The following is a 14,436-nucleotide window of genomic DNA, read 5'->3' as shown; positions in this document are numbered from 1 at the left end:
GCAACTAAGATGAAGCGCAGCCAAAAACAAAAACAAAGGTCTTAGGATTTAGCATCAACAATGTCAAACGACCAAAACAATGTCAAATGACCATTTATCAAATTATTTATTGTGAACTAAAAGTGAGGCTTCCTCCAACTCTCAGTAGAAAAATGATCCTCCTTGAAAATAGCCCTAAAACTAATCATTTTAACTTCAAAATTAAGACAAAATAGTTCAGTCCCTCCCAAAAACTATTTTTCTAGGGAGATTCACTGAGAACTAACATGATGGTCCTTATTGCCAGGGTCATTGCTTTACTAGTTAAAAGGAAATAAAAGTGTACTTTTCCGTTACTGCTTTAAAAAACATCTTTCCTTGTAATTGTGTTAATAGTCAATAGATGTCTATAGCCACTATTTTATAGATTTGGGTTCTCAAAGTGAAATTTTACTTAAAATTTAAGTACCACGGTAAGGTAGGGGAGACCATGATCTGGGCAATCCACACTACCATGAGTGAAGGAAGGTATACACAGCTTGCCTTTGAATGTGTTCTTTCTTTTGTATCAAAAATGGAACTCACCAAAATAAAGCATTAACCTTTGGTTTCACACAGATCAAATCCCAGCTCTGTCACTTAATAGCTATGTGAAAATAAGCAAGTTACCTCAGTTCTCTAAGATGTTTCCCTCCATCTGCAATGTGGGGAAAAAAATACCTCCCTCGTGGCATTATTGTAAGGATTAAATTAAAATGAATATAAAAGGTTTAGTACACTGCTTGGCACAAAGTGAGCAGGCAGCAAGTGTAGATGATGATGATGATGAAGAAGCCTATGCCTACAGAAGTATTTAGAGCAAGATTTAAAGAAATATACTTAGACATATATTTCTTTCTCCCTGATTCAACCATTTCGTGTATTTTTAGATTATTTATTCTTGGCCATTTCTCACGTCTGAGCAGAAGTTAAAATCCTTTAAGGTGTATAGAGTGCTCCAGCATCCACTGGTGGTAAGGAAGAGGGACTTTAGAACAATCCGGCATCAAAAATACTTTCAGGCTATCTATCTCTTTTACGACTTTTTATCTTTTCCCCGCCTAATGGAATATACTATTAGCTAGCTAGTAACAGTTTCCTAGGGTAAATTATTGAATTTGCCTGCCCTCTGTCCTTGTGTAGAGAAAAAGCACTTCACAGACGAACACCCCTGTCTTTTTCTACTATGCAGTTCTGAAGCCGGTCAGCTCTAAAGCACTCTATTTACCTGTCTTTGGGTAGTTGATAACTTGCATATACTAGCTTGCCGTTACTGCTCTAATGAATTACTACAAACTTAACGGCTTAAAACAACACAAATTTGTTTTCTTACCGTTTTGGAGACCCAAATTCAGTTTCAGTTGGCTGAAGTCACAGTGTCAGCGGGGCTCATTCTTTCTGGAGGCTCTGAGGAAGAGTCCATTTCCTTTCCCTTTCCCAGCTTCTGGTGGCCACTTCTGTTCCTTGGCTTGTGGCCCCTTCCTCCATCTTCAGAGCACATCACTACAAGCTTTATTTCTTTCATCACATCACCTTCTCTTCTGCCTTCCTAGTATAAGGATAGTCGTGATTACATCATTGGGCCCGACTGGATAATCTCTTCAATTCAAAATCCTTAATTTAATCAATCTGCAAAATCCCTTTGCCATATAAAGTAACATATTCCCAGGGTCTGAAGATTAGGGTGTGGACCCTTGTGGGGTATTATCCAGCCCATCACATGGTTTTTTGGGCAATCATTGCAGTATGAGATTATATAGTTTTATTTTCCAGAAAAAAAAAAAATCTGTTTGGTGTTTAAGACACTTGCTTAGAAAAAGCTCACCTATTAAAGTTTGAAACACTGACATAGAGCATAACAAGATACTTACATTTCTTTGTGGGACAAAAATTTTCACACCCGTTCACTCAAATTCTTTTATTGGCCTTAGCATCGACTGAACTCTGAAGAAGGTTTTTGTGTACCTCACTTTCCCATTTAACAGGAGCAAGAGTATCAGATACCTGCAAATGTCAATTTTCATATGATTAATTTTGAAAATGATGTTTTTTTGCTGTTGTCAGCTTTATTACATATTTTACATTGGTTGACATTAACTCATAGATTCTGGAAATATGCTGGCATACAATGACAAAATACGGATAACTATAGTTCTCTATGATAAGGCTTAAAGTAAAAGCATGTTTTAATTTACTTCCAAATAATTCATACTAGAGAAAACTTAACTTTGAAAGTTCCTTTCATGATCTATATCAACTAAAAACTTGTACCATTAAAAGAAAAGAAAAGGGGTGTCATAAGTTACAACTCCAGAATTAAATTTAGCTATCACCAGGCAATTATTCTTTAAAACAATCAACTTCTAGAAAACTTAATTGTTAACTATTTGAAAAGGTGTCAGAAGTGTTATCTTAAAGCAAACTAGTCATCATCACAATTGAATCATCTCTATCAAAATGTGGAGATCAGGTACCTGCAACCCCAATTCTCCCATTATATATATATTACGTATTGTTAATGCTTTAACCCACAGACGGATCAAAGTAGCAATCATGGTTTAAGATTCCCCAACTAGCTCCATCAGCAAAATTAAAATATTCAGTCTTAGGTAAAAATCTCAGCACGCTCTGAAAGCAAATAATTTTATCAAGTTTTGAGGCTAAATTTATAATCCTTGCTTTTCAAATTTTCAGAATCAAAGCCATGTTGGTAGCAAACATTCTCTCAATAGCTGGAGCTCTCTTGATGGGGTTTTCGAAATTGGGACCATCTCACATTCTTATAATTTCAGGAAGAGGCATATCAGGACTCTACTGTGGTAAGTTATGCACACGCACACGCACACACACACGCACACGCACACTCCCACACAAACACATACACACATCTGAAAATTATTCTGAAGGCAGATGTGGTTACATGCAGAGAATTTTTTTGAGCCTCGAGTGACATCATGAAAGGGAAAGGCAGTAGCATAAAGTTGCAGTCCTGAGTCAGGGAGGTTTGGGACCAGTAAGTGGAGTTGTAAGGGTATGTTCTTATCCACAGCGATGACAACATTTCTAGTCGTACGATCTAAGACAAATTATTTAACTTTGTTTCCTTATCCAGTAAGTGAGAAGGATGACAGTATCTACCTCCTGGAGATGCTTGTGAGAATAAGTGTTCAGCATAGAATGTGACTACAGCAAGCTGCCAAATGTGCTAGCTGTTATCATTACTCCCGTTGTTCAGTAGACAGCGGAAGACTGCTATGCCCAGACCCCTAACTCTACCCTTAGGGCCTACCTGGCCACTGGTGTCTCTGTCTCTCCTATCTGGAAAGACCCTGACATCCTGGCCCATCTCTCAGACCACATTCCCTAGCCCTAAATGCTTCCACATGTAGCTGGTTGAAGGGTTAAAGTGGTGCTGACCATATAGGGAGAGGGAAGCAGGCAGAATCAGTTGGTAGAGGAGTTCAGAATGGAGGAAGGGTGCTCCTCCTAAGAACTTCACATCTAAACAGCTGAATCACTATTTCTTGGAGACAGCTTTTCAAACTACCTGAAGCGACTTATCAGCAGAAAGGGAGGATCGTGCATTCTCTAAAATAGTCAAATCTTTTGCTTCTCAATCCCAGTGACACCCATTGTCCCAAATCATAGCCACTAATAATATCCATTGGGGGTGGGAGAGGAAAGGTGAGGGCACAAAACGGTATATGAAATATTTTTAACACTTTTACCTGCAAAGAGGAACAGACTATAATTCCATGAGTCTTCAATGATCAGTTGAAACAAAAGTCTAAGGTTACTTGTCTCTTTTTGTTATTTTCGATGCTAATAAAAATAACTGAAAGGGTAGCTTGATCAAGGTCAAGAGTCACCCCACTTGCGGAAAAAGCTTTGGATTCAGAGTGAATCGATTCTGGCACTGTCTTTGTCTGGCCTTAGTAACTGAATGTGAGACTCAGTTTCCTCTTCTGTAAAATGCAAATAATAACACAATCAAAGAAGTCCAAATCATGATTCTTCTATCTTTTCTCTCTATTTTTTAAAATATAGCAAGAAAAAAATTACAAAGTATTTTGGTAAAGTTGAAGATAAATGCTGTAAACATAACATGGAACAACCTATCACTAGCATAGCCAAGTAACTTGTACTCTCCAACCACCTTTCAAAATTATGTCAGATCCTATTATGAGCATTAAAATTGCTAAAAATTATAGGAAATACAATTTGACTTCAGGTTCATGTGACTTCAGACCTGTGAGCTTATCTGCATTTTCTGTTCTTGGGGTATAATGTTTGGCATTACACAAAAATAGTACAGCCTAGAATAGGACCAAACAAATGGGTTTTTTTCCCCTTCTTCTTTAAGATCAACAGACCACTCATTAGAGTTACATGTAAAAGCAGAAATTCAGATGCTGTATCAATCATGCAAATGTTCATGTGATATTAAGAACAATTTGAAGCATTAAAAAATATTGAAAAAAAATATTGAAACAATTCCTCAAAGCATCTTTCATACATTTGATAGGCAGGCCGTCTCTCTAAGAGGAAGCCTCTGACACATCTTACTTTTAAATTCTTAAGAAAATGCCAAACATCACATTCAGCCTTGCTCATTGATAGTCTCTGACCGTTTTATGCACTCAGCAAATGGCTAGATACTCCGCCATTTCCAACATGACTGATTGCATCTGCATCTAGGAAAACTATAGAAGGCAGAATGGCCTAGAGCTTTTCAAATTTCTGTATTCCTTTAAGCACCAGAAGTCTTTATGCAAATAAAATCTTTTCTGAAGCCTATTATTTGGAGAGAATAAAGAAGCTAGGTTTGCTCTGGTTGGAGTGATTGGGGGAAGAGCCTCTGAGTTCCTCAACCCCTTCCACCTTCCCCCTTGGCCTGGCCAACTCAACTGTGACCTTGAGGCACCTCCACAGTGTGGAAACTCAGACAGGGCTTGTAGTTCTCCACTAACACTCTATTGCACTGTGATCTTGGCTAAGTCATTTCTCACCTTTATCAAGTAAAGAAGTTGGCCTAGATAAGTTCTAATTTCCTTTAATCCCACAAATCTATAGTGAGAATATTATTGTGTTTTTAAGAATATTGTTAAAGCATTCTTCAGTCTCTTTTCTGAAGATAAGCTAAGGCATTGTGATACAAACTCAATATTAACATGGATTTTTTTAACTAAATAAGACAATGCTATGAATAATTGCCAAATGCATGACTAACCATTCCTTTCTATTTGTATATCCAACTACAACTTCATTTGGAGTCGCATCAACAAACATTCTTTGCGTAAACTGTGTGTAATTGTTGGTGACAAGGGCTCTTCCTTCCAATGAACTCAGGAAGGGAGTTTCAGCAGAATATTGACTGTACTTAAACAGAATTATTGTTATTGAGATAGTCCTGGCTACACTTTAACATTTATGTTCATGTTTCATTCAGGGTTAATTTCAGGCTTGGTTCCAATGTACATTGGTGAAATTGCTCCAACCACGCTCAGGGGCGCTATTGGCGCCCTTCATCAGCTGGCCATTGTCACAGGCATTCTTATTAGTCAGGTAAAAACTCCCATCCCCTACCTCACCCATCCTCTACTTTACCCAACTTCTCCTTCCCTGATTGTCCACTCTCACTGTAGAACGACACAGAGGAAAAAGGCAGTTCCACAGGTGGTAGTGGAGGTGGTATAGAGACATAGGATTTTTAGCTCAAAGCTAAAGTACTACTACTCCACTCTTCACTTTTCCCCTTGGAGTTGTGGTGGGGTTGGCACTGGAGGTGACCTGGTAAGCCAAGTCTTGAACTGCTGGAGCTATTCTAGAATTAAATTACTCCATTTAGATTTCAAGGAATAAAAAATTTCAAAATTTTGCCTACCCAGGTTTCCTTTGTTCTGAGCATCTTACCTGCTCAAATTTAATATGCAGCTGCTTACAATAGCAGTTCTTGTTCAGCTGGCTCTATTCTTTCCTTCTGTCCTACATTCTCAGAGGGAGTCCTAGAAGCTCAAACCTATGGCTATCCAGAGGATAAACTACTTGCAGTCGGGATCACAAAACTAGTTCTCATCAGAGTAATTGTTTTATTTATGTAACCCCATTCTATTTAAGTTCTGGGTAATCTAAAAAGAAATTTTTTTTTTTTTTTTTTTTTTTTTGTGTTACGCGGGCCTCTCCCTGATGTGGCCTCTCCCGTTGCGGAGCACAGGCTCCGGACGGGCAGGCTCGGCGGCCATGGCTCACGGGCCCAGCCGCTCCGCGGCATGTGGGATCCTCCCGGACCGGGGCACGAACCCGTGCCCCCTGCATCGGCAGGCGGACTCTCAACCACTGCGCCACCAGGGAAGCCCTAAGAAGAAATTTTTTTAACAAAGGTCCAAAGATGCATGATTTTTGCTGTTGTTTTAGATATCAAATGTGTGCTTAAAAGTTTGGTTGATTCACATCCTAAATGTCCCATAGGAGTTAATGAAAACAAATCTAGGTGAATTCTTTGTAGAACAAAGAGTCCATAACTCAGTTCAGATGAGACACACTAGCAGTAGTTTTCATCTTGTGCGTGCTTGTGCATACGTGAGTCACAGCTGTCAGGGATTACTATCAAATAGCCAAGGTGCTTTTTCAACAAACTGTTCCAGAAGGCAGATCCAGAGTGATGTGCAGTTGACATGCTTCCTCCCTGACTTTTCAGATCGTTGGCCTCGACTTTATCCTGGGCAATCATGAGCTGTGGCACATCCTGCTTGGTCTGTCTGCTGTGCCAGCTGTTTTCCAATCTTTGCTGCTCTTCTTCTGTCCAGAAAGCCCCAGATACCTTTACATCAAGTTGGATGAGGAAGCCAAAGCAAAGAAAAGTAAGTCTATGGGTGGTTTTACTTTCTTCCTATTGTTTTGGAACCATCAGCTAATGAGAAAGAGTGTGCATGAATGGATACTCATGAAATTGGTACCAGCGCTTTCCAAATGAAGTCAGTGATTATATGTAAGAAGAATATGCAAGATCACTTAATATGACGGGTGTATGCCATTTTGCAACCATAAACATTCACACAAACCCAAACAGAAAATCCACATACAGAGACTTCTAAAAGACCTTTCCTGCATTATCCTTCTATGATAATGAGGATCACAGTTTTGTTTGTCATAAGATGAAGCGAAATGTTCTGCTTTTTTGAGAAATAAAAAAGCAGGATTTAATTTAACAAGAAAGAATTTCCAACACCCATGCTATTAAGTAACAGAAAGGGCTATGCAGAACTGTAGCTCTTTCATTAACATAATACAAATAAATTTATTTTTGTTTTGACCTGAGTTGTGTCAACCTGATCGTTTTGGGGGACAGGCTTGAAAAGACTCAGAGGAAGTGATGATGTCACCAATGACATCACTGAGATGAGAAAAGAAAGGGAAGAAGCATCAAGTGAAAAGAAAGTCTCCATAGTTCAGCTCTTCACCAATTCCAGCTACCGACAGCCTATTCTAGTGGCATTGATGCTGCACATGGCTCAGCAATTTTCTGGAATCAATGGGGTAAGTTTAAGAACGTCCCCTAACTCTTAAGAGCAAAGTGAATTAAGATAGATGAGGAAAGGGGTTTAAGTTTAAATAACTAAAGGATACTTTAAAATGTTGACGTCACATGTCTTACTGCAACAAATATATTGAATGAGCATTAATTTTTTGTCTTGACTCATCTGCCTTCTAAAATCAACTTACAGTTTTTTAAAATGTCAATAATCAATGGTCTGCATGTCTATTAAGATGAAGGTTAAAAGGCAAGTCATAATGAATACAAAAGAGGGAAGAGGAGAATAAATATAACTAGAAGACTAAATTACCAGGGGTTTCCAGAGTTGAGTGTCAAATTTAGGATTTCTGGTAGCCTAAGCAAAAGGAGTCCATGATTCCCTCTGTCTATTTAAATGAAGTATACCAGATAGCCTTGTGCAAAGAAGTTTCCTGCCATCCAAGAAACTTTCACTCTATTTGGGGAGATAGCACACAAAATAAACAATAGAGTGAACTGACATGACATTGGTGAGTAAGGGTAATAGAAAAGAAATGACTGAAAAACATTCTGAGTACTAAACTAGCTAGCATTTAGGTTTTGAATTGAAATTCTCGTATTATGCAGACTAAAATTGTTCTACTGACAATTAGCTACTAGAAGAAAAAAAGTAAGCATTTGTTAAGAAACTAGATAAAGAAAATCATTTATCCCCTTTCATTGCTGTTAAAAATGTGGTTTGGGCTTTTATAGTGAGCCAATCCTAGATTCACAAAGACACTTTGGGGGTGACTGATGAATGGGCAGAGACTTGGGGGAAGCAAAGAAAGCAAAAGTTGAAGCATGAGTTGAAGCATGAGTTGAAGCAAAAGAAGACCTGAGCCTCACTCCACAAAGTGAATGCTGCTCTGCTGTGGTCTCCATCCTCCTTTAACAGGTCCCTGATACTCATTTTTTATCTCTTAACTCTTTATAACTTTGGGGCTCAGAGACCAAATCTGTATCCTCTCTCTCGGCTCTGCTTGTATATCCAAGAGCACAACACTTAATCTCTCTAAACCTCCCTGCTCTAGCTCCATCCCTGTGCCTGACTTAGATACACTCAGGAAGTGTCGAACCATGCGCTGTCAGGCAGCCTAAAATGGTGGGCTGGTGTGCAGTGAGTAATCCTCTCCTCACTGAACACAGTCTGAACAGTCCTCCTGCGTCAGCCATGTCTGCAGGAAGAGGCACCAGCAGCAGGACATGTTATGTGGGAAAGGAACTGATGGAAGATGATAGAACAAAAAAGATGATGTAAAAGACTATTATAAACGTAAGGACATAACCAAATAATAAAGCCTATTAGGGAGGTTGTGAATCAGATTTCTCCATCCACTGAGATTGGTGGAAAATTTTGGGTTACATGCAATGACAACCAGAACTCTATACACACTGGTGAGAGTACAAATCGACACAACTTTTTAAAAAATTTTTTATTGAGGTATAATTGATTTACAGTGTTGTGTTAGTTTCAGGTATACAGCAATCTGTTATACAAATACATATATCCACTCTTTTTTTAGATTCTTTTCCCATATAGGCCATTACAGAGTACTGAGTAGAGTTCCCTGGGCTATACAGTAGGTCTCCATTAGCTATCTATTTTATATATAGTAGTATGTATGTGACACAACTTCTTTGGAAAACTGTTTGGCAGTATCTATCAAAGCTGAGAACATGCATACACTACAACCCAGCAATTCTATTCCTAGGTGTAAATGTATACATATTTTACCAAAAGGCTTGTACTAGAATGTTCATAGCAGCACTATTCATAACCACTCTAAATGATAACTACCTAAATACCCATCAATAGTAGAATGAGTAACTAAATTGTGGTATATTAATACAATTATACACTAAACAGCAATGATAATGGACAGCCTGAAAATACAACAATATGGATAATTCTCATAAAAGTAATGTTGATGCCAGATACAAAATACACACAAAATATGTGGGTCCATTTATATCATGTACAAGACTAGGCAAAATTTATCTATAAGGATGGAAGTTGAAAGAGTTTCCTTTGAAAAAAGGGTGACATTCAGGGGGCTTCTGGAGGGCAGGAAATGATTTATTTTTGATCTAGACTATACAGGTGTGTTTAGTTTGTGAAAATTAATTGAGCTGTACACTTAAATGATATGTGTACTTTTTTGCATGTATTTTATACTTTAACAAAAAAATAAAGTGCAGATGTACAGTTTTCAGCTAAATATAAGGAGAACTTTTAAGTGACTGGAAGCTTTACACACTGAAGGAAGATTGTGGTTTCTCCTTCCCTGGAGGAAGAGGGTGGATAAAACCTTTTGGGAGTTCTAGGGACCCTGGTTCCATTGAAACACCTAAAAATAAACAAACTAAAATAATTCTTGCTTTAAAGCCATGAGTGCTAGGCTCCTTGATTAAGGCTAAACTATTATTATTTTGCAGATATTTTACTACTCAACCAGCATTTTTCAGACAGCTGGAATCAGCCAACCTGTTTATGCAACCATTGGAGTTGGTGCTGTCAACACACTTTTCACTGCTCTCTCCGTAAGTAAAATACTCTATATAAATATTCTGCTTGCTCCTCAGTCCAGAAATGGGAGTAAAATAACCTTGTAATATAAAAGTGACCTATGACTTATTGTCCACGTGTGGTGGGTATGTAGATAGAACCAAGTGGGTCACAGGAAGAGTCCTATATGTGAATAACCAACCACTGTATTGAGATTAGGCATAACTGAACAGGTGGATCACTGGTTCTCCTTATCTGCTGAAGATGTCATTTGTCACTCATTTGTGAATTAGTAACTCACTTGGGGGCACAGACACTTGGTATTTTTGTGTAAATACCTGGGCTCTTTCTCCTTTGCTCTGTACTTAAGCCCCTTGATATTAGCAAACAGCTTGTCATTTCTATCAGCATTGGATCCTAGATCCTCTCCTTCCATGGTTGAAAATTTTTATCCTGATATCTTAGAAAAAACATTTTTAAAATAAACATGGTCCTCTCAGTTAGATAGCTAAGCCTCTAGCAAAATTAAACTGATTCAGTAAATTCTTATGATGTTAGGCCATTGGGCAGAACTTCCAGGTAGTTCACAAGGCCCTGGCTTCTGGTGATGTATATGACTGTGATATTATGAGAGGATGGAATAGAAGCGGTTTATAACTTGAAATATTATTGCTATTTTTGAAATGTAACTTTTTCAACTGTCAACTGTTATTATACATTTTTGAAAATTTTTCTCCACAAGGGCAGAGGTCATATACTCTTCTTAATATCAAATACCTTATCTAAGGAACGATTCAGTATATTGACAGTAATAATATTTAATATAACAACCTAAGAATTAAAGTAAATAAAAAAACAACAGCAAAACCCCCCAAACTTCCCAACTAACGTAACTCACTTTAAAATGAGGATAATTGAGTTTATCTTTGAATGCAGATGTTAAAAAAGCTTGTGCTTTTTAATTTTGGTCACAGTGCTATATACTCAATATACTTTAGTCACTTGTTTTTCATTCTCTGCACATGGACTTTTAACTGTTACCTAGAGTAGTCAATAAATTACAGCCTGGCTACCTAGATCAAAAGGCAGGTTTGTCCAGACCACATTAAACAGAACTGGACCTTGGAAAGAGAAGGAAGAACAGATAATAAGGGAACACCAGTGCTTCCGTAGAAATGCCTTTAGAGGCATTTAAAGGCATTCATGGCCTGTTCAATCCAAAAGGCCACTCTAAACCAATAAAGGCCTGGTACTAGGATGGAATCCAAGGGACTATTCCCATTCTTTTGTCTCCTGAGATAATATTTTTGCAAATCCCACTTCAACATATTTTTTTCATATAGAGACTATGATTAAAACATTTTATGTGTAACAGGATTTGCTATGTAAAGCATCATGTTATCAAGATCAGGGTAACCCAAACTCTAAGAATATCTAACGAGAAAACGACTGCAGAATTCCATTTTTGTCCTCCCCCCACCAGCCAACCCCATGGAGTGGGAAAAGTTGTTCTGAAAATAGAGCCTTGATTATTTTGAATCTACCTTTTTTGAACTCATCCTTTTATTCTGTGAAAGTTTTTGCATGACTGACATAATTTTTTTTTTTTTTGCGGTACGCAGGCCTCTCACTGTTGTGGCCTCTCCCGCTGCGGAGCACAGGCTCCGGACGCGCAGGCTCAGCGGCCATGGCTCACGGGCCCAGCCGCTCCGCGGCACGTGGGATCTTCCCAGACCGGGGCACGAACCCGTGTCCCCTGCATCAGCAGGCGGACTCTCAACCACTGCGCCACCAGGGAAGCCCCCTGACATAATTTTTAAAAGTCAACTCTAATCGGCTGTCTAATTAACCCTCCAGGACTACAGATAACAGTTAACATTTTTAATTATATTTATTTTTGAAAAGTTGTTTTAAAGTTCAAAGAAGTACATAAAGGACAGCCTCTCAGTCATCCAGTTTCTCTCGCCAAAATCAACCAAGGTTACCGAATTCTGTGTATCCTTTCAAATAAAGATGTGCCATTAGGAATATGTACTGATAACATATTAATGTTTCAACAGTTTGGAAGGAACATAATCAATCTTTTTTTTCTGGATGAGTACTTAGAGAAAGAGATAGACTTTCCCAACTCGATGCTGAATTATGTTCCACATTTCCAGATTTTCTTTTAAACTAATGAGCTGGTAGAAGGGAGCCTGTAATCTTGAGTAAGAAAACAAAACAGGAAGAATATAAAGGGAACTGGAAGGCAGCATAGGTCCAGAGGAGAAAGAGTGGCTCCAAGTAAGCATCCAGGATCTGAGTGATGTACAGTGTCTGCAGCGAAAATGAGAATTAAGATCAGGTAGACATCTCTGGCCCCTGACCAAATCTCACCCTGTATCACACCCTTTCCTGAGTGCTCACCTAGCCCCAAGGAGGGAGTCCAACTCAATTTTCAAGGCATGTAGTTTTAGAGTTTATAATCCTATTAGCAATAATTGTTCAGAAATAGAAGGAACAGACACAGTAAAAGCCCTTATTCCTGAAGAAATCCTCCAGTTTTCTCAGCAGCTTGACATGGTGTCATCAAATCAGATTTAAAAGTCATAATTAAAGAGTCAAAATATATAGAGAAATTTTATGAACTTGAGAAAGGTTTGTTTTTCCCACTTTCTTCTCAACAATTAAACGTGGGCTCCTTGCTTCCCTGGTGGCCCAGTGGTAAAGAAGCCGCCTTCCAATGCAGGGGACGCGGGTTTGATCCCTGGTCAGGGAACTAAGATCCCACATGCCACGGGGCAACTAAGCCCATGAGCCACAACTACTGAAGCCCGCACGCCCTAGAGCCCATGCTCCGCGACTACTGAGCCCGAGCGCCTCAACAAGACAGCCCACGTACCGCAAACTACAGAGCCCACACGCTCTGGAACCCGCACGCCTCAACTAGGGAGAGAAAACCTGCACACCACAACTAAGAGAGAAGCCCACGCACCACAACAAAAGATCCCGCATGCTGCAACTAAGACCCCACAGAGCCAAAAAAATTTTAAAAAAAATTTTTTTTTAATGTGGCTCCTTGCTTACCACCCTGAAGTGATTTGAAACTCTAATACGAAATGTCTCTGAGATGAAAGGGGCTTTCGCTGTAGGTGAAAAGAAATGTTTCTCCGATATTTTCAGAGCCAAAGCTCACTATACTAAGGGTATTGGATTGCTGTTGCTTTACTGATAGATTTATGAGCCTAACCAATTTACTCACTGAAGTGAGAAATTATGACAGGTAGTTTTTGTGTGTGTGACTCTCCAACCTTGGCAGTATTCCAAGTATCAAGCAAGAGTCTATTCAACAAACTCTGGTCCTGGCTAATCGTAAATCTTAACCATTAGTGCAAAGATCCACAGACCCACAGGAATCGACACCAAATCTCCCGAATTAGGATAAGAAAGCACTGTAACCTTTTGCTTTAAAGTCATACCTTTTCAAGTGGATAGTTCATGACCAGCACCAGGTACATTTAGGCTCACCAGAAAAATGCGGACCTGACTATTTTGGTAAGGCCATCAAACTCTGTATGCTGCCCCTGAGTGGACACAGTTTGACTTTATTTGCAGTAAGAAAGTTGGATGAGAATAGTTAACACATCAACAGTTGTACTGTTTCAGGGGTCTGCAGTGCTCAAATCCTTGCAGTTATAACTTAGGATAATTATCAGAAGGGAAATTAACATCATTTTTATGTAGGACCTTCATATTTTAAGTCTACAGGAAATATATTGGGAGAGGTCCAAGAGGCCCAGTCTCTAAATATTGCACCCAAAATGATAAACATCAGGTGGTGGTAATGCTATGGTTCTTTCTCTAGAATGGCCTGTTCAAATCAATGTGACGAAAGGAAGCCAGTAGTTGTAAATCACCTCTGTTCACTGAGAACAGCTTTGCCACCCCAGGCAAGAGTCACCCCCCTCCTGAGTTCCACATCTGTAAAACGGAATAACAGAACGGCCTCTTTCCAGCTGTATAAATTAGAATGATCTCTTTGGCAGTAAAAACGATTTAAGTATAAAGCCAATATGTTTTAAATTTTTCCTAGGTATTCCTTGTGGAGAAGGCAGGGCGACGCTCTCTGTTTTTAATCGGAATGAGTGGGATGTTTGTTTGTGCCATCTTCATGTCGGTGGGACTTGTGCTACTGGTGAGTTTGGTGCCTGCACTGAGATTTTTGGTTACCATATGATAGCACTTCTGAGCTGCAGGTTAAACGTTTGAGATTGACTTACGAAATAAAGCAAGAGGAACAGCATATAATACAAAGGAGAAGTGTAAAGAAAAAGAGAACTAGTTTAGGGGTTTAAATATAGAACATCAGCAGGTAAAC

General features: G+C 38.9%; 1 protein-coding gene across 2 annotated transcripts in view; it reads left to right on the top strand.

Moving 5' to 3' along the window:
- The window catches only part of SLC2A2 (solute carrier family 2 member 2), a 29,590-nt gene that overhangs the window by 14,153 nt on the left and 1,001 nt on the right, over positions 1–14,436 (top strand). For both annotated transcript variants that reach the window (XM_004327885.4, XM_019946047.2), the window contains 6 exons: positions 2,713–2,837; positions 5,468–5,583; positions 6,716–6,878; positions 7,367–7,554; positions 10,010–10,114; positions 14,152–14,253. In XM_004327885.4, coding sequence (XP_004327933.2) covers positions 2,713–2,837; positions 5,468–5,583; positions 6,716–6,878; positions 7,367–7,554; positions 10,010–10,114; positions 14,152–14,253 — 799 coding nt within the window. The remainder of the gene's footprint in view (positions 1–2,712; positions 2,838–5,467; positions 5,584–6,715; positions 6,879–7,366; positions 7,555–10,009; positions 10,115–14,151; positions 14,254–14,436) is intronic.

Source organism: Tursiops truncatus, chromosome 4 (genome assembly GCF_011762595.2).
Source record: "Tursiops truncatus isolate mTurTru1 chromosome 4, mTurTru1.mat.Y, whole genome shotgun sequence".
Taxonomy (NCBI): Eukaryota; Metazoa; Chordata; class Mammalia; order Artiodactyla; family Delphinidae; genus Tursiops; species Tursiops truncatus.
The sequence above is the reverse complement of the archived record's forward strand: the minus strand, read 5'-3'. Positions and strand labels throughout refer to the sequence as shown.